The 19,561-nt window shown below is 43.3% G+C and overlaps 5 protein-coding genes and 1 non-coding gene across 9 annotated transcripts; 5 read left to right on the forward strand and 1 right to left on the reverse strand.

Moving 5' to 3' along the window:
- Positions 1 to 954: 954 nt before the first annotated feature.
- TRNAG-GCC (transfer RNA glycine (anticodon GCC)) lies at positions 955 to 1,025 on the forward strand. The gene has a single exon. It is a non-coding gene; the product is annotated as a tRNA-Gly (tRNA).
- A 327-nt stretch (positions 1,026 to 1,352) lies between these two features.
- On the forward strand, positions 1,353 to 6,247 carry LOC108125732 (leucine-rich repeat-containing protein 15). 3 transcript variants are annotated; one of them, XR_001773326.3, is made up of 9 exons: positions 1,353 to 2,126; positions 2,382 to 2,931; positions 2,989 to 3,211; positions 3,274 to 3,410; positions 3,469 to 3,621; positions 3,678 to 3,858; positions 3,925 to 4,064; positions 4,133 to 4,501; positions 4,781 to 6,247. XR_001773326.3 is itself a non-coding variant. In XM_070278523.1 (9 exons), the coding sequence occupies exons 2-9, from the start codon at positions 2,556 to 2,558 to the stop codon at positions 4,796 to 4,798; spliced, it is 1,407 nt and encodes a 468-aa protein (XP_070134624.1). In that variant the 5' UTR covers positions 1,353 to 2,126; positions 2,382 to 2,555; the 3' UTR covers positions 4,799 to 6,247. The 3 variants fall into 3 exon arrangements, 2 of the variants coding, with proteins under 2 accessions (XP_070134624.1, XP_017097531.2); XM_070278523.1 differs by having other exon boundaries at positions 4,133 to 4,311; XM_017242042.3 differs by having other exon boundaries at positions 4,133 to 6,247.
- Positions 6,236 to 8,751, reverse strand: Odc1 (Ornithine decarboxylase 1). The gene is made up of 6 exons (XM_017242043.3): positions 8,464 to 8,751; positions 7,273 to 7,430; positions 6,914 to 7,211; positions 6,616 to 6,864; positions 6,490 to 6,558; positions 6,236 to 6,432 (listed from the first exon to the last, which is right to left on the reverse strand). Exons 1-6 carry the CDS (start codon positions 8,731 to 8,733, stop codon positions 6,286 to 6,288), a joined length of 1,191 nt encoding a protein of 396 aa, XP_017097532.2. The 5' UTR covers positions 8,734 to 8,751; the 3' UTR covers positions 6,236 to 6,285.
- A 2,359-nt stretch (positions 8,752 to 11,110) lies between these two features.
- On the forward strand, positions 11,111 to 12,576 carry LOC108125644 (uncharacterized). Its single transcript, XM_017241913.2, has 2 exons — positions 11,111 to 11,290; positions 11,492 to 12,576. Exons 1-2 carry the CDS (start codon positions 11,249 to 11,251, stop codon positions 12,308 to 12,310), a joined length of 861 nt encoding a protein of 286 aa, XP_017097402.2. The 5' UTR covers positions 11,111 to 11,248; the 3' UTR covers positions 12,311 to 12,576.
- A 1,509-nt stretch (positions 12,577 to 14,085) lies between these two features.
- Hey (Hairy/E(spl)-related with YRPW motif) lies at positions 14,086 to 17,609 on the forward strand. The gene is made up of 4 exons (XM_017241915.3): positions 14,086 to 14,174; positions 14,489 to 15,609; positions 15,978 to 16,192; positions 16,626 to 17,609. Exons 2-4 carry the CDS (start codon positions 15,368 to 15,370, stop codon positions 17,435 to 17,437), a joined length of 1,269 nt encoding a protein of 422 aa, XP_017097404.2. The 5' UTR covers positions 14,086 to 14,174; positions 14,489 to 15,367; the 3' UTR covers positions 17,438 to 17,609.
- Positions 17,610 to 17,670: 61 nt separating this feature from the next.
- On the forward strand, positions 17,671 to 19,220 carry Dic3 (Dicarboxylate carrier 3). Of its 2 annotated transcripts, none has more exons than XM_017241910.3 (2): positions 17,671 to 18,231; positions 18,292 to 18,532. In XM_017241910.3, exons 1-2 carry the CDS (start codon positions 17,813 to 17,815, stop codon positions 18,386 to 18,388), a joined length of 516 nt encoding a protein of 171 aa, XP_017097399.2. In that variant the 5' UTR covers positions 17,671 to 17,812; the 3' UTR covers positions 18,389 to 18,532. The 2 variants fall into 2 exon arrangements, with proteins under 2 accessions (XP_017097399.2, XP_017097398.1); XM_017241909.3 differs by having other exon boundaries at positions 17,678 to 18,231; positions 18,285 to 19,220.
- Positions 19,221 to 19,561: the final 341 nt, after the last annotated feature.

Raw genomic sequence — 19,561 nt, forward strand, 5'->3', positions numbered from 1 at the left:
GCGCCATCTATATAAAAGTGTTGAAACTTGCTCCTAGTAACGAAATATTGAGGCGCCATCTACGGTGCTAAAATTTGAAAACAGGATTTTTTTAACAGAATTTCACAACACTTTAAATTTTTTAACGTTTTTTAACTTCGCGGTGCCGAAATAACATTTATTTTCTCACTTATTTCTGCACCGCGAAGTTGGAAAACGTTAAAAAATGAACAGTGTTGTGAAATTTTTTTTGTTCATAACATTTTGTTAACATTTTTTTTTTAAGTTTAACAGAACTTGAGCGGGAAATTTGAATTGTGACCGAAAAATACCAGTCGAAAATAGCAGCAAAAAATTCAAAATTAAGAATTCAAATAATTTGGAAACCTAAAATGTACATCACTCTTTTCCAAACCACCTTTCAGTTGAGCGGGAAAATTTGAATTGTAACCAAAAGAAATACTTGAATGAATGTATGAATACTTTTAATTACTATTTTTCCACATTGATTTATACATTATTTGGCTATTGATTATATGATACCTCCCACATTTCCATATTTAATTCAATTTCGAACTTGCCGTAATTTTATTTTCTCGTTGATATTCATCACAATGAATGAATTTGTAATTTTCTTAACTGTTTCTTAACTGTTTTCTGGCTTTTTTTAGAATAGAAAATTAAATTGACCCAAATTGTTGAAATGGTTCGAGTTTAATTAGTCAAGTTGAAACTCCCACTAAGAATCAATGAATGTGCCTTGCCACCAACCGTTTCAAACTAAGTAGCTGAAAATTATTTAAATTGAAAATAATAATTTGTTCGATTTTAACTTACCTCTGAAGAGTGAAAGCACCACTTTGTCTACACTGGCTAAGATTAATAAATTAAAATTATCTTGATAAGATATAAGATTACTTATTCATACATATATACAAATTAAATACTGATAAAATTTCCGGACCGATTTAACAAGCATCGGTGGTTCAGTGGTAGAATGCTCGCCTGCCACGCGGGCGGCCCGGGTTCGATTCCCGGCCGATGCAAATCAAATTTTTTGTTTTAATTTAATGTTTTGGTTTATTTAAAAATATTTTATTTTTTATTTTAAGAAAATTAAAGTCTAGGTGCCAAAAATGTTAATTACGAAAAACACCCGTAGAAAAGAATAAAACAGTTAAAATAAACAAAAAAAATTAATATTCTTCTCAAGATTTTCTTGTTGTTTTTTTTTTAAACTATCGCATTTTCAGACATTCCTTGGCATCAGGTGCCACGATATATTTTGAGCGACTGGAAAAACTTGAGGAAAGCTTTGCGAGCTTAAACCACCCCCAGTATTGCATCTGTCAGGCTATAATTTATTTCGAGCTTGGCTCTCCAGTCCGCAATCGTCGGTTTTGCCAACCAAACGTGCTTCATTTTCCATCCAACTGAAGATTCGCATCATTTTTTTGTATTGTATATTTTCCCGATTCCGAGTCCGGATCAGAGTTCAGATTCTGCTGATAGTGAATCGGGGTTTTGCCAATCAAATTTCGAAGAGAATGCAACAGGAGAACTGGCGTATAACGACAGAAAATCATTAAAGGATATCGACGGTGACGCTTTTCTGCAAATGCTGTAAGGATATCGAGGGAAGCAACAAATACGAGGATACGTGTCCAAATACAAACAAATACAAGAAATACAAATACAAATAGAAGGAGAAATAGAAATAGAAATACAAATACCAACGCATACTCATACGCAGAGTGCTTGGCCATTCAACAGCCTAAGCCTGACAACCCCTCAACCTCGCAACCTCTCACCTCAGCTATTTGTCGCCGTATCGATTTTCCGTTACATCGTTATACACACACACTAACTAACCCAGTTGGCACTGGCACACTGCCATTACGCATACGCCCCGTGGCCCGACTCTGCGCCCGTCTGCCGACTCCCGCTTCGAACTCACACACACACCCGCAGATGAGAGCGGCTTGGTGTGTGTGTAAAAGCGCGAGTGTGTCTGTGGGTTAGGTGGCATACTATACTGTATATGTATCTGTAGCAGGTTCGATATCAATATTCGACTTGTGGCCACAATTTGTTGCATCTCGGAGGCACTGGAAGCATGTTCCACTTGGCACGGACAAACCATTTAGGTAAGAGAAAGCCAGAGACTCATAGGAGTGGCAACAGCAGATGGATTAACGGACCAGCGGACAGATGGACGGACTGACGGACGGACAGACTCAATTGCGGGCAATTTATTATTTGAATCCGCGAGTACACACAACCCAAATAAAATCGCGCATTGTCCGCTTAATTTGCCGCCCCTGCGAGTAGCTGGTGCGAGTAGATTCCCCTAAACGAGCATTCCCCTAAATCCAATCCAATGTTCTGCTCCTCACCCGCAGGGCTACAATAGCAATAGCCACTCTGTACATAGACAGACACCACTCATCGCCATCGCCATCGCCATCGCCAAGGAGGGAGGCATCAGCAACGCCAGTAGCGCCGCATCCAAACATCCAAACTCGTGACTTTTACTTTACAAAAACCAAACATCCAACTTGAATCCCGAAAGCAATATGGCGAGCACTCAGCAATGGCAGATGCAGCCAGGAAACTTGGCGGTAATGATGCTGCTCCTGGTGCTCCACCAGGTGCTGGCCCAGGGCCCGCCGCCGCAGCAGGTGTGCCCGGAGCAGAGCGACATCTCGCCCTGCATCTGCACTGTGAAAAAGAACGGCCTGGACATCCTGTGCGAGACCACGGATCTGGCCCACATTACCAAGTCGATGGGCACGCTTAAGGGCAAGAGTCCCATCATTTTCTACCTAAAGCTGCGCCACAACAACCTGCCCAAGCTGCAGGGCTTTGTCTTCCTGGCTCTGGACATCCGCCACCTGACCATTCACAACAGCAGCCTGGCGGCCATCGAGGAGAATGCCCTCAGTTCTTTGGGTAAGTGTTCCTCAAGATCTAGAGAGTATCTTTATTATCCTGGGTGTGTTCTTTCAGGCAAGGGCCTTACCCAGCTGGACGTTTCTCTCAATCAAATGAAAACTGTGCCCTCGCAGGCTCTGCAGCATCTGTTCCACCTGTTGATCCTTAATCTCAATCACAACAAAATCTCGGTGATCCACAACAATGCCTTCGAAGGCTTGGAAACCTTGGAGATTCTCACGCTCTACGAGAACAAGATAACGCAGATAGATCCAGAGGCTTTCCGAGGACTAGAGAGGTAGGAATAAACAAGTTCTTCCAATATCCAATATTACAATATTTTAACCCTATTATTCACAGCAAACTAAAACGTTTGAATCTGGGTGGTAACGACCTGAACAGTGTCCCTCAGAAGGCTCTATCTATTCTGGACAACCTTAAGAAGCTGGAAATTCAGGAAAATAAGATACGAACTATTAGCGAAGGAGATTTTGAAGGTAATTACAGTGAGATATCTATACAATAGTAAGATTTTAATTCTGAATTCTCCCACAGGCTTGCAGAACTTGGACTCACTTATATTGGCCCACAACATGATCACCTCCGTGCCTGCCAATGTCTTTTCGCATCTCGCCCAGCTGAACTCCTTGGAGTTGGAGGGCAACAAAATCAGTGTCATTGACAAAGATGCTTTCAAAGGACTAGAAGGTGCTTTGGTTCTTAAAATTTAATACTAAATGAACTAACCTGGTTATATTTCCTAGAAAACCTGCAATATCTACGCCTGGGAGACAACCAAATCCACACCATTCCCAGTGAGGCACTGCGTCCTCTGCACCGTCTCCGGCATCTGGATTTGCGCAATAATAATATCAATGTTTTGGCCGAAGATGCCTTTACGGGATTTGGAGATTCCCTTACCTTCCTAAATCTTCAGAAGAATGAGTGGGTTTTCGAACAATAATTCGATAATACTTCGACTTAGCCCACTAATAATCTGAATATTTTTAGCATCAAAGTATTGCCGAGTGTCCTTTTCGAGAATCTCAACTCGCTGGAGACCCTGAATCTGCAAAACAATAAGCTGCAGCGCATACCCCAGGATATAATGGAGCCTGTTATTGATACTCTACGCATTATCGATATTACCGGCAAGTCATGGGATTCCATTAAGCGAATACTTTCCAACTTCTATAGACTAACATCCGATATCATGCAGATAATCCACTGAACTGCTCCTGTGAGCTGATCTGGTTCCCCAAGCTGTTGGAGGACCTGAAGAACAAGGACGACGAAATGTCGCAGAAGAAGAAGCCGCTGTGCCACATGTCGCTGGACAATCGCGAGTACTTCGTCCAGGCGATGCCCACCGAGAAGATGCACTGCTCCGGCCTCAATGTGAGTCCCTCGCCCACCAGCGGCGGTCTGATGCGGATCCTGCAAGTGAACATCCTGGCCCAGATCGCCGTGTGTAGCGTGGCGTTTCTGACTAGCGTTTAATACGAATCGCCATTCGCTATTCGCCATTCGCCATCTATCTATCTTACTAACTGTCTATCTGTCTAGCTAGACGCGATGTTCTATGTGGGTCAGTTTCAGCTTCAGACAGTGAACTCTAATCAGACAAAACCAAAACCAAAACCAAAAACACACAGAAACACACAGCCACATACACGGCCAAGTGATCAGTGATAGATGGTGCTTATCACTCAATGCATTTGCCTTTTGATTCGGTTTGATTCGGTCCTACAAATTCATTTCAAAATCCAGACAAAAACATAAACAAAAACCAAAATTCACCGACCACTCGAACCATCGAACCAAAAAGCCATTTCTGTGTTGTTGTATTGTGTATGTTTTCTTATAGATTATAGAGAATCCGTGAATTATGCAACTCTGCCACTAATTAGAGTAACTAATTAGAGAAAGCACGCTTTTCGCAGCCACCAAGCAGAGGGCGGCAGGCGGCACCCAAGCACAGGCACCCAACCACCAGAAGCCACCAGCCGAATCAAAAAACCACCAACTCGAGAGATTGCACAGTAGCTCGACACGAATGGGGATATATACAGAATACAGAGATATATAAGCGCTGCTGAGGATTCAAGGAGTCGGCAGTCGGAAGTCGGCAGTCGGCTCATATATTGATGAGATATTGTTAACGGATATAGCTTAGTTGTAAGGCTTGATTTAGGCGCAAGGGAAACCAAAATCGAAACTCAAACATATCAGAAATATTGTTATTAATAAGCAAACCAAAATTCGTTGTTATGATTACACGTTTTTACCCCAAGAAGGTCCTTGCCCGACAGGATATCAATGTGCATTAAGCCAACATTTTATTATGTGTAGTCTATCGTCGTCTTGTCGTCGGTGTTGTGAGATACAATCATTATAAACGCGTTCTTAGCATCCTCACCTGAGATCATCCGATCACCAACCTGTTCCCCCCGAGTCCCCGATATCATTCGTTTTTGGATCCTGGGCAGGATTCCGACACAGCCGAGAAAATTCATTTGCATCAATCCCCAAGAACTGATTATGGAATAAGTAGTTTGTACTCTTTATTTGCCACCAACCAGGGGCAAGTACTCCCGACAAAATCTTGACAAAAAAAAAGAAAAGAAACCTTTTGAAAAAGCCCCCATTCCCAAAAACTACACACAACAAACAAAATCGAGAATGCATATCGTTATTATATTGTTATATTATATATATCGTGACATATCAAGCTAAAATAGTGACATTTTATAGTACGTTTACTTACATTTTTGAGGCATCTGGATAAAGTTTAATATATTTACGCAAGAGGCAAGAGTTGAAAAGTAGAAAAACGTGAAATTAGCTAATGTATGTATGTATGTTATTGCCGAGTGGAATTTTTGAAATTTTTTTATACATTTACTTTTATACACAAAACATACACGTACGTACGTTCATGTACCTTTTTTGATTAAGTTCCAATTCAATTAGTTGTACAAACCGGATACCGTTTCCGCTCTCCCATCCTATCGCTTCCGCTTCCGTTGACCTCTCCATCCGGTCGGTGGCTTGGGTCAGTAGCCACCCACCCAGGGGTGGGCGGGGCAATGGCAGTGCTAACGGTAAAGCTAGGGTTTTGGTAACGGTATCTAACAAGAATATTTTCAAAAGAATGCGCTGCACCACCGATTCGGGTCAGTTTCCTTTGGCAAAAGCTATTCTTTTCAAAATATTACGAAACAAAGTGTAAGCCGGGCATTCGTAATGCTCTCCATGTGAGCTAATATTCCCTAAATGGGGAATATATCCGAGAATCCAACAAATAAAGAATCCATATTGGTTACAAATGCAACATATTGTTTCTTTTATTTTCTTTGAATCTTGGTTTAGTCATATTTGTATGGCTCGGAAGTACAGGGTCTTGGGAACTTCAAAACCATTGAAAGGACTGGCAATGGGCATGGTATAAGCCCCCATGTTGGGGAATCCTAGAAGATCTCCTCGATTCAAGTTGGGCAGACGCAGGTCCTCCGATATCTGTATAAAACACAGGTGTTAAATAGTGAACTTTAATAGTTTTTAAATCAATATTACCTTATCCAAAGCATCGCAACTGGGTCCCCAAATCAAAGACTTGAATGTTGGCAAGTTTTCAGATTCATCCTGTTTCGAAAATATCACTTAAGAACTCCCATTTAAGGACTAAATTCATTAACTTACCAGATAGTGCTGTGGAGTAACCACTTGATGGTCATATAATATGCAATTGAAGGAGCCATAGACACCATCATTTAGATAGTACATCACAGTGTCCAACTTGCCAGCTTCATTCCGAACTTCCCTCTTGGCATGAATCTTACAAATCAAGGTAAAAGCTGCCGCCACAAAGTATCTTCCTGGTTCGGCAATGATTTGAACACGTTCGTCTGGGAATTGCTTCTCCACTGAAGCATTCACTATATCTGCAATCTATAAGGACTATACCTAGATTGTCTTTTTTTAAGGCATAAACACTTACCTTTTCAAACTTTTCATCATCACTGCCCGGAAAACCGCCTCCAATGTCCAATAAATTCATGTCATAACCCAAAAGTTCGCCAAACTTGAAGATGTTCTTGGCCTTCTTGATGGCCCGGTCGTAGGCCTCCAGTTCGCTGCAACCAGATCCCACGTGGAAACTGGTACCAGTCACCGTCAGGTCCAGAGACTTGGCCAACAACATTAAGGCCGTGGCATCTGCATCCGCATCGCAGCCAAACTTGTCTCCCAAAGGACATTGTGCCTCCTTGGCTTCGCTTTTGAATCTGACAATTAAACTGAAAAAGAATTGAGTTATAATAGACTTCAGGGATGTTTTTTTAATTGTGTGAAACTAACTTTGACTCCGGGTAGTGCTTGTGCAGCTTGTAGACCTCGAACTCATTGTCCACCGTGCCATTGGCCACTCGGTGTTCCTTGGCATACTCCAGATGACTTACAGGACGACATGGGTTGGCAAATATAATGCGTTCGGGTGCGACATCGAAGCCTAGAGCCTGTAACCGAAAGATTTGTTTATTTGATAAAGAATAATAGGAAGGGGTTTCATAAATCATTTGAGGTCTGCTTAAAAATCGGCTTATTATTGAAAAAGATAAAACCTACATAGTCATTACCACCATCGTCCTTATAGTTGACTCTTGAGGCTCTGCAAATTCTACAGTAAGGTTCTTTAGTTTGATTCATAAATTTACTCTTAGCTTTCTGTCCACATAAACAAAAAATAGATCCACAAATCTTTTAAAATCTCCTTCTTCAAAAAATGGAATCAATATTGTATTAGATTGAGTATGTTTTCCTTAGGGGTTTTACCTTAGGAAAAAGGTTCCTTGGTTAGGGAAAAGGTTCCCCCGACGAAAGGCTTTCAGGGCCCCTCGTGCTGTAAGTTACACCTTCGCTTTCTTTTCCACAAATCTGCATCAAAATCTGGGAACAAAATATTTTAAAGATTTTTTGTCAAATTTTCTGGGCTGTCCCCTTCAAAATGTGCAAAATGCATGGGGAGCCCCATATGACCCACTTCGAAGGCCATATCTTAGGAAATATTCATCCGATTCTTGAAAGGAATACCTTTAACGATTTGTGGATCGATTCTCCATAAATCTGCATCAAAATCTGGGAACAAAATATTTTAAAGATTTCTTTGTCAAATTTTCTGGGCTGTCCTTCAAAATGTGCAAAATGCATGGGGAGACCCATATGACCCACTGCGAAGGCCATATCTTAGGAAATATTCATCCGATTCTTGAACGGAATACCTTAAACGATTTGTGGATCGATTCTCAATAAATCTGCATCAAAATCTGGGAACCAAATATTTTTAAGATTTTTTGTCAAATTTTCTGGGCTGTACCCTTTAAAATACCCTTCAATGTACCCTGAAAAATTTTGCCCATTGGGCCTTTTTCCTTAAATCCGCCACTGAGCATTTCCAGAGAATGTTTCGACAAACTTTGAAAGATCCCCCGAAAATTGGGGGAATTTTATCGTATTGTAGGAAAAGAGTATTGTAGGAGTTTCAATACCCACCAGTTTAACCTCATTCTTGGAGGCGCAATCGAATCCCGCTCCCAGTTCGGCCAGCAACTTTACTATCACAGGATCGTCGTTGCACTTGACGGCATAGCACGGCTTGATCCTGGGCAGGAGCTTCTTCCACAGCTGGTACTTTCTCTCCACGCTGGACAGATCACAGATGTTGAGGGCCTGGTCCAGATCCTGCAACTTTGAGTCCTCAATGATCTGGCGCACGTTGAGCTCGTGCTCGTAGTACTTGATTTCCGGCAATCCACTCGACATTTCGCACCGCTATATGTTCCGAACACAACTGACAGTCGAAGAGAGCTATAGGGCCATAGTATTGCTCGGGCTAATCCGATTTACGATGTCTATATTGTTATCAGTCAACGACTTTTATTGTCGGAATCGCAACAGACTTGGAAAACATTTAGGAACACGCTCCGAAAACGTTGCCTTCGGCGGCCAAAGGCGGCAAACAATGAGACTTTAATTAGCGACAAAGGTCAAGCGGCCGTTACACTGCCACGCCTCCCGCCCCCCGCTCCGACCTTCAGTGAGATATTTGCCAGAATTCGTAATTTACAACCAACAATATTTGGCATCGTAAATAATTTTAATGCCGTGGCACGTTCCACGCATGGGCATGGTCATGTAAATCTAATAAAATGTAAATTTTCAACAGCGATTGCCGAGGAGTGGCCATAATTGCCACTTGCCCCGAGGACATTAACCACTTCACACCGAATCGGAATCGGAATTGAAATAGAGAGATCGGAGTAGAGGTTGCATCGCAAACCCCTACCAACCCTCAGGGTCACACCCCTCGACAAATTCCACGGCAATGACAATAATAATAATAATAGTAGAATAGCAAGAGAGGTAGAGGGGTGGGTTCAGGGTTCGTCCTGCCTGCGGTCTGTCTGTGGTCCTGACCAATTTAACCCAAACCACGTGCCTCGTCCAGCGTGCAATTAAAAATTAAAATCGAACTTTGTAATCGATACTGGCAATTGGCGCTTTTTGTTGCCAAGTGCAGGCCTCAATCCATCAATCTTTAATTAGCCAACCCATCAATATACTGGGACACCCTTTCGCGAGGAAGACAACTGTCAAAAGCCAAAGACAAAAGTATTGAGTGATGGCCGAAAAAACTATCAAAATTTCAGTCATGCCTTGAAAACCGAGAGATATAGAAACGAATGCCGAATCATTGGGATTTGATTGCCATTTGCTGCGAGTATCATCATTCGGGGGACTTCGATTCTGAGAACTATTCGAAAAAAACCCAGCCCGAAACCGCACTTCAAAAGTGAGTGATGTGACAAATCGACGACAGGCTGAAAAGTGTTTTTTTTTTTTTTCATTTTCCACAAACAGGACACAGGACATTCAAAGGCATAGGGAATTGAAAACTGGTTTCCATTTCCAAGTTTTTTTTTTAACTTTTAAATGCATTTAAATCATTTGCCTAATTTGCGGGAAATTAACATGCAAATGTCATTAATACAAATGTCAGTCTTTCGCTTTCCCATAACAAACTGAATTATTTGTATTTAATTGTGGGTAAAATAGTACCCCGGATAGTTGTGTTTTTATTCAGTTTTTTGTTGTCAAGCCCTGAACTTGGTATTCGTAATCAGTTCCAAGTAGGGCGACAAGTTCATGAATACTATTATTTTTATTCGGAGCACCGATAAGCTTTAAAAGAAAGCCTAGTGTTTTGAAATTTAAAGAGGCTTATAAAGACCTTTATTAGAAGTAAGCAACCAACCTCTTCATAAATAATTTCCAGCTCCTTAATAAGCAACCACTATTTATAGAGAAATGGCGTAAATAGTTTGGCCCTAAAGCTTACCAAGTCAATACATATTTTCTATTTTTTTTCTGTTCCATCACCTGCCACTATAAGTTTCGCGGCAACCCTCTGCGGAAATAGTTTCATAATAAACTTGCCACAAAAGCCAGCGCCAACGAGGCGCCCCTACAACACCGTCACACGAACCGTGTAATAATAATCAGGGAGCAGGACTCACCTTTCGCCCAACAGCACGCCCTCGCCACTTGACCGGCCATCTGGAGGACCTTCGCTAAATGCAACAAGTAGTTGGGGGGAGAACTGCGGTAGCAGGTTGGGTTAGTGGCGTCGGCGTTGGGTTAGTGGGGGAGAAAGCTCTTCAAGCCGGGCCATTATCGCATTAAGGGCGCCCCCACTCGAGATTACCAATCTGTGCGTTTTGGATTATACTGCGCCTGTGCCGTCAGAGGCTCTCAGCTGGGGCTTGCAGTGCTCCAAGCTACACTTGGAAAAATACTTACAGTTTTAGAGAAAATGTTTTAAAATGTAAGTACACAAGGCACTTTTTAAGAACCTTCATATTCCATAAAGTATTTGCTTCCAAGAGTTCCATATATGTAGCTAGTATATGAAGTTTTATATATCTGATTAATATTTTATTTAGTGATTAAATATTTAATGATTTTATAATCTAAATCAAAACCAAAAATTTCAATTTAAGTTGAAGATTTTTTTCTCCGTGAACGCGACACGACCATGAGTCATGTGGCTCGACTCGCCAGCTCGGGTATGGGAAGTCCTTGCTCCACCTGGCAGGGTTCGGCCTGTCGCTTCCTTATTTCAGTTTTGTTTGGTTAGGCCAACGGGCTGCAGCGGCGATGAGGCACTTGCCCCGGCTTATTGCCAGCAACTCAGTGATTGAACGGCAACAATAGCCCCTCTAATTGCACAATTTTTTGTGAATTAAACGGCGGCGACACAAAGACACCAACAGCAGCAATGTCGTATTTGCTGAGGCGCACCAAAAAGTCCTGTCTGAAGGTTAGTTGAGGAACTACTTAGTCTCATTCGGCGTTTAGTTCAATCAATAAAAAATCGATGGCGGCCGCCCCCGAAATAAAAATAAACACTAAAGTTCATCAGACTGAGCGGCTCTTTCAAACATTAATCATACGCCGTGTGGAGCGGTTAGGATTTTGTTTGTTTTTTCAATCTTTTATCGTTTTTGGTTAATTATTTCAGTTTCTTCGCAAAATCTCAACTTCGAAGCAACTTTTTGTGCAGCACCTGGACGAAGAGGACGAGGATGAGGAGGAGATGGACACGGAGATCCCAGACCCGGAACTGGACGTCAACAGCAACTGTCACATGACGGAGGCCATCTACGAAGAGCTCCAGTTAAACGAGTGCCTCAAAAACGTGGATTTGGAGGTGGCCAGTGAGGCTGAGGAGTCCAAGTTGGATCTGAGGAGCAAGTTCATGTCGAACCAGGGAAACTACGAAGTCCTAGAAACCGGCGTGGAGTTCGAAAAAGTGCCCTACAAGGCCAATGTTCGGTATCTTCGGCACACTCCCTCCAACTCCAGTTTGGATTTGCGGCTAGAGGAACAACAATTGCAGCAACCACTGCAACAGCAACATGTGTTGCAGTTCAAGCACCAACAATCTGAGCAGCAACAGTTGCAACCAGTGCAGCGAGTCCCAGCCATGTCGCGTTTCCAGCCCTGCAGCTTCAGTCTGGGATCCAAGCTGGAGGGTAACTACCACAGTCTGGTGATCGTGGAGCCGCCCCACGACGACCTGCCCATCGTCAAGTGGGACATCAACGGCAACTCCCTGGACGAGGATGTGTGCGATCGATGGGAGGACTTCGAGACCCGCTGGAAGCAGGCGGCAGCAGTCACCCGATCCCTGTCCCAGTCCCAGAAGTCCAGCCATCAGTCCAGCTCGTGCACCCTGGAAACCTGGGTCGATGACGCCGAGCCCCTCAGCTTGGAGCTGCACAGGCACGAGTCCCTGGCGGGGGCCAACAACTGTAATGTTTGCCTTAGGAGCTTCTGAAGCTATCCCCTTGAAAAAGGAACTCAGTGACTCCATAACCTCCACTTTTTTGCGTCCAGCTAGTGAGCTAGTGAGAACAACCAGCATATATACAAAAATATGTAGAGTTTCGAGAGTATTCGAGTATATTTGAAACGGTAGACCGCAATTTTCATTATAGAAAGTTGTTTTTCGAAAAATGTCCATTAAAAATAAAATAAATGTATGGTGTGTTGTGTGTGTGTGCGGCGCTCCTTTGGCTCCATACCTTGAATGCACTTCAAAAAGCCATTTGTTTAATACACTGGGAGACATCGGGGCTTGATAATTGGTATGGAACATATTTCTGTTATATATCTTTAAGAAAAGTAGTTAATTTTTGTTAAATATTTATCCAAGTGTAGGGGAGTAACTATACCTCCTTTTGAATCGATCCATTCCGGCGCACGACCCGCACGTGCTGGACATGCGTGAGAATCCGTGAACCTTTGGCTTTCCCACGAGCCACGGCTGCGATTTTGGCTCTATGGCCACCACGGTGGTGCAAGTTCGAGCACTGGCTCGAGCACTATCCATCCGGCGAGCCATTCACTTGATTAGGGGTGGGTCCAGCGATTCCCAGTTCTCGGAGCGTTTGTCCCACGCCGGCACTGACACTGGCATTGGCCATTAACCATTAACCATTTCCACTTTGCTGTTTGCCACATTTTTTGAAACCTGAGCGACAGCATGCCGAATCAAATTAAAAGCACTTTTTACATTTTTCGATTTTCATTCATTTTTTATTTTATCCTGAAATTGATATGGGAGAACAATACCATAAACGGCCCTCCCAAAGGCACTTCAAAGTTAATCCGAAAAATGGAACATAAATATTATACATTGTAGTTATTATTTCTAAATATATTATTTTTGGAAGCAAACAATAATATAGTTGATTGGTTTCGATCGAAGGGAAAACAATACTTTTTGTTTCAAAGGATAATATTATTTTGGACAAAAGTGTGCAACGCATTAAAGAAGACATATTCGATACTATTAAGTATTTGTGTTATTATATGTATGTATATTGTTTCAAGATCATATTCTGACTTTAATTTGACATGTCTGTCAGGCAGTCTGTTAGTTTCAAAGCAAAAAATTCCCTTAGTTTGAAGCTATTTTGATGCACCTATCTATTCCTATTTCCTTTCCTATAAAGTGTATATATTACATATTTCGGAGCAATATATCAACTCGATATTTGATTGAAAATGTCAAAAATTTGGTGTTTTAAGGTAAATCATCCGATCCGAACCGAGCTCACTTATACCTATACGATAAAAAATCCCATGACTTTTATGATTTTGAATATTAAAGTTAGCAAACTTTCTCCAAAATCAAATTATACAAAATTGTGCGATACAGTCTAATACTAAAATATAGATATTTTATAGGATTTTGGTATAATATGTGTCAACTAAATACGATCTTTGTTTCTAATATCTTACAATATAAACCTCCATTTCACAACAATGTTTAGGGTACTTTATTAGCTGCGCCTCCGCAAGAAATTCTGTCATTCTTGTTTAACAATAAAATACAGCTCTCTTTCAACAAAAACCATGAAAATTTTTAAAGCCATAAACCAAAGCTAAATACCTAACCGAAAAGTTTATCTTGTGGGTACTTTTAACTAAGTTTTTTTTAAGTTAACAAAGATTTTATTTAAAAATGCCGTATCATTTAAATAGTTGGAATATTATATTATAAATTGCATAAAATGACTCTACAATTATACATTTTAATTCCTAAAAAACATGTACAATTTTAAAATGTTAAGTATTGAAAGTTCAAAACATTTTAAAACTGAGTACATAATATGTACTATATATAGTCCCCATATGTATATGTTCATATCATGAAGTCCCAACATTTATCGTGAAGACTTTTTTTAAGTTTTGAAAGTGAACCAAATTATTTGTTGCTTTTAATCTCTGAAAAACAGATTTTATTAAAGCTAAAACATGCTAAAAATGTATGTTTTCTACAAAAAATTTTGTTTTAACTAAAATTAATTTATTATTATCCAATTAATATCTAAAAAATTACGTGTTGTTTTAAAGATTTAAATAACTTTCATTTATTTTGAGAGCCCTTGTCCTCGCCATCCACCCAAACAAACCTTTAAGCCACATTTATTGATTTGTCCTTCTAAAGCCGGAATTTCAAGGACAGCTTGGGGTTCACCTGCTCCCGCATCCTTATCTCGTCGGCTTTTTGTTCCGGTCCCTGATCCCAGTTCCCAGTTGGCCGTAACCTTGAGGTAACACTGACCTAGAAACTTTGGACCAACACACCCACACACGCCAGATGAAGGGCCAGGACAGAGATAAAGGTCACCGGAGCGCCGGCTGTTGCACTTGTTGGGGCCTTTTCAGCGCCACGCGATGCCACACGACCGGCGCGTGCTCCAGTTTGAGTTGCGCCTTCGGCTAGAGTCTGTGCAGGATTCGGGGCTGCAGTCGCTCCGGCGGAGAACAAGTGGCTGGCGTTGGTGAACAAACAGACGTCGACAGTTAGCCGCCCACGGCGCCGATTAGGCGATGTTGCGTCGATACTTTCCATATCAGATGCTATTGAAATCGCAAGGACAAACAGGCACCTTGTTCATTTGGCCGGGCAGTGGGACAGGGATGGGCACAGCCCTCTTCTCTGCTCACTCCAACGGCCGGGAACGGCCTTGTTCATTTGGCAGTGATCAGTACCTACCCCCAAACGGAACGAGCGTTGCCAGGGGGTGGTTGCTGCTGCATCTTATTGGACGACGGCTGCCGCCGGCGGCGGTAAAAAGGGGTTGAGCGGCGGCAGCGACAGCGGCGGCGAAGGGCAGGTCGTCCGCTGGACGTGTGCTGCAGAATCAGTCGAACGCCGTTCGCGCACACGATAAGTCACGTGCTCAAAACTAGCTCCGTTCTCCGGATATTCCTTCTGCAACTTTTGCTGAACGTTCAACCAGCAACACATCGCGCAACAGTGCAAAGTGCGCAGAAGCACTACAAAGACAAAGACACTGAAAAGCAAACAAACACTGTCATAATGGATCACAACATGCAACATGCGCCGCTGCACCACTGGGGCTATGCTGCCGGACCCGCCATGCCCATGGCCGGTGGACCCGGAACACCGCAAAGCCACTGGGTGCCGCCGCCGCAGAGCCACCAGAGCCATCACAGCAACCACAGTAGCCACAGCCACAGCCACGGACACAACAGCCTCAAGAGGGCCCTCTCCGAAAGCGACTGTGACGACCTGTACTCCGAGGAGTCTTCCAAAGAACAGTAAGTAGAGACACCTGAAGATCAGTCTTGAAAATAGTGAAAGTTGAAAGTTTTTAAAAGAATATTCGAGTGATTAAAGACTAGCAGTGACTACTCTTAATTTTTATTGAAGTCAAGCTTCATTAATTACTAAAACTAAAAACTTAAATCAAACTACAAAGATATAAAAGACTTCTGAAATCTTATCTCAACTAACAAAGCTTCTAAAGCCAATCAGATTCTTTTTGAATCTTTGAAGAAAATGTTTTAAAGTTTAAGAACCTAAATCTATTTGGAACTATTGGAACTATATCTTCAAACTACGAATACTACTTCTATTTTTTATAACGAATATTTCTAACTCAATATTTATTTTTCTAAACCTTCAGAATCTCACCCAGCCAAACCGGAAGCTGCCAACTAATGAGCCGCAAAAAGCGACGTGGTGTCATTGAGAAGAAACGCCGGGACCGCATCAACTCTTCCCTAACCGAGTTGAAGAGATTGGTGCCCTCTGCTTACGAGAAACAAGGATCTGCCAAACTGGAAAAGGCTGAAATCCTACAGCTGACAGTGGAGCACCTCAAGAATCTGCAATCGAAAAGTAAGTATCCTGCAAAATCGAATAAAATCCCTAGAAAAAGGCGACTGTGGGAAGCGATTTAGCCACCAAATTAAAAACAATATGCGGCAAATTATCACAAATCTGAATAAACAATCCTAACCTGTTGTTCCGAGCAGGGTAGTAGTGTTTGTGGGAAAATTATGATTGCCGTAAACAATAGTAGTTACAACACCACCACCCAGCTCGTCCGAGTGAAACTTGAATCTCGGGGCTTCCCACGCTGTTCCACCCCGTGGAAGCTATGTGGCTCGGCACTGCAACATCCCCTTCCTCCTGTTTATTTTTTTATCCGTCCCGTGGCAGGACAATGAGGGTGGTTCCCTAGGCAGTCGCGTGGGAACAACTATTTTAATTGTTTACCCGATCCGGGATTAGACAGCTTATTGACTTTCTCCGCCTTCTTTTCTTGCAGCTCTTGATTCGCTGAGTTACGATCCGCAGCGCGTGGCCATGGACTATCATAGTATTGGATTCCGGGAGTGCGCCGCCGAGGTGGCCCGCTACCTGGTGACCATCGAGGGCATGGATATCCAGGATCCGCTGCGTCTGCGCCTGATGTCCCACCTGCAGTACTTTGTCCAGCAGCGCGAACTCTCCGCCAAGACCTGCGTCAGTCCTGGAGGCTGGGCCCCAACTACCCCAAGCAGCGCCAGCTACCAGCCCAACTGTGGGGCCACTCCCTACCAGGGTTATCCCAGCAATCCAGGCTCCTATGTCTCGAGCTATCCTACTCTGAGTGCGTCGCCTTCCCATCAACCTCAGTTGGCCGTGGGCAGGACCAGTGTATCGAGGACAAGTGGGGCAGGTGTAGATGCTATATCCAGCCATGAGCTGCACGTCGAGGCCAGCAGTCAGCAACAACAACAGCAACAGCAGCAGCAACAACAACAGCAGCAACAACAACAGCAGCAGCAACAACAACAACAACAACAACAGCAGCAACATACTCGGACCCAAACTACACCCATTCCTGCCCAGCAGCAGCACTACACCCACGATCACAGTGTGGTGCACCCGGAACCCCAGCAACAGATTCCAACCTACATCGACCTGACCAACAGCCATCGCCCGGCAGCCGTGGGTGCGGATAGCCTCAGTTACAGCGCAGCCTCCCAGTATCCTGTGAGCGGGGGGCAGGACTATAACAACTCGAGTGTCCTGCAATATGCCACGCCCAACGGAGCCAAGCCCTACAGGCCCTGGGGCGCGGAGATGGCCTACTAATCTGGATCTCAGTCTAAAACGAAAAACACTCTACACTCTAGTCATGCCCAGTGTTATAGTTGTAAGGGGGATTAGTGGGATAGTCTAAGGGGGATTAGCTAGTACTTCCCATTCAATTTAAGTCTCTTGTTTTGGGAGAAGCATTTTGTGAGTCTATTGTAAATAAACACACTTGTTTGTAATTGAAAAACGTCCTTCCTTTCGATTTTCCAAAATAGGAAAACCAACCCCACAGAAGCTGGTGTCGTATGGGGTTTCCTGTCAGTCACTGTCTATGATCTTCATTTAAAAATTGGGAGTATGCAGAGTAAAATTAAACACCTAATCGCCTGTAGTCAGTGCAATAGGTAACAAAATTCAGATACAGGACCATTTATGGCGGATAGCAATGCCAACAAGACGCGAACGCCACGCTGGTGGTCGGGAGGCGTTTGCGCGGCGTTGGCAGTGACCGCGACCCATCCCCTCGATCTCATAAAGGTGCAGCTCCAGACGCAGTCGGGTGCCGAGAGGAAATCCGTTTCCGAAATTATGGCCAATATCTATCGGCAAGGTGGTTTCCTGGGCTTCTACAATGGGATATCGGCGTCCTGGTTCCGCCAGCTCACCTACACCACATCCCGGTTTGCACTGTACGAATGGGGCAAGCAGTTTGTCGACTCCAGCCATGTCAGCTCCAAAGTGGGACTGGCCATTTTCGCTGGAATCTTTGGAGGTATCGTGGGCGTTCCCGGTGATGTGGTCACCGTGCGAATGCAGAACGACGCCAAAATGCCGCCGGAATCGCGTCGCAAGTGAATAAGGAATGATCTCAACATCAACAAGATCTCAAATATTTATCCCACAGCTACCAGCACGTCTTTGACGGCCTCTATCGAATCCAGAAAGAGGAGGGCATTGCCAGTCTCTTCCGGGGATCAGTGCCGGCTGTTACGAGGGCCATTGTCCTGACGATTGGCACCAATGCGGCCTACGACCAGGTCAAGCAAATGCTGCAATCAGCCACTGGATTGACGGACGGTCTGCCGTTGCATTTTTCCACCTCCACCCTAGCCGGATGCATTGGAACTGTGATGACCCAGCCGATCGATGTGATTAAGACCACGTACATGAACGCCAAGCCGGGCCAGTTCGATGGGATTGGATCGGTGGTGGGGAGCATTGCCAAACAGGGTCCATTGGCCTTCTTTAAGGGATTCATTCCAGCCTTGATGCGTGTCAGTCCGAACACGATAATCACGTTTATGCTCTACGAGCAGGCTCGTATGCGATTCGGAAAGTTGCCCGACAAATGATGTCCTTTCGAAGTGGCCGCTGAATTGTCATGTTTAGTCGATGAGTCCAGAGTATTTTTGAGTTTACTGCAAATCGCACTGCGTCTGTCCATTGGACTAGAAGTAATCCCGCGCGGTCTAATCAGCTGCCACTGTACGAGGGCTGAACCGCAGGAGGAGAGCAATAACAACTAGGCGCTGACCGCTGGTCACCTCAGCCAGCTAGTGGGGGTCACTATATGGATATTAACCGTTTATGGTTTATGACATTTGCATATGACCACATGCATTCTAAGCACACGTGAGCCTTTACGGAAAACGAGACCCAATCCGCGGCAGTTAGTTAAGCTGGCTGCTGCTCATGTCGCGCACCCGTAATTAGGAAGCGGGGTCAGGCAAGGTGTAAGGGTCGCAACCCCAAAAAAAAACCACATGTAAAATATCTAAGGATAACTAGAAATGTATGTGTGAAAACTGGAAACCTGAAAACTACCTAATCGAAAACAGGCTCTGGACAAGATCGTAAGATTTAAGGGTGAGATTTCATGGTCTAACGAAAATAATATTCTCATTCTAAATTTCTAAATTCTAAATAAGTTATTCAAAAAAAAAAATATTTCTATTTCGTACTATCTATTGTGGATGGCAGTCCAAGCTGGTGACGAAACTTACGCCTTAGTTTAGCCGAACTATTAAAAATTTCCAGTGTGCTGTTCAATCTAAATAAAGTTACCAATTTCTTATGTATTTATAAAAAAATGTAATTTATAACGAATTGAGTTCAAGCCGTTTATTTGAACCATTAAAGATTATAGTTATTCTTGATCCTAGGTGATAACATTTCCCCAAA

This window comes from Drosophila bipectinata, chromosome 2R (assembly GCF_030179905.1).
Source record: "Drosophila bipectinata strain 14024-0381.07 chromosome 2R, DbipHiC1v2, whole genome shotgun sequence".
NCBI classification, from domain to species: Eukaryota; Metazoa; Arthropoda; class Insecta; order Diptera; family Drosophilidae; genus Drosophila; species Drosophila bipectinata.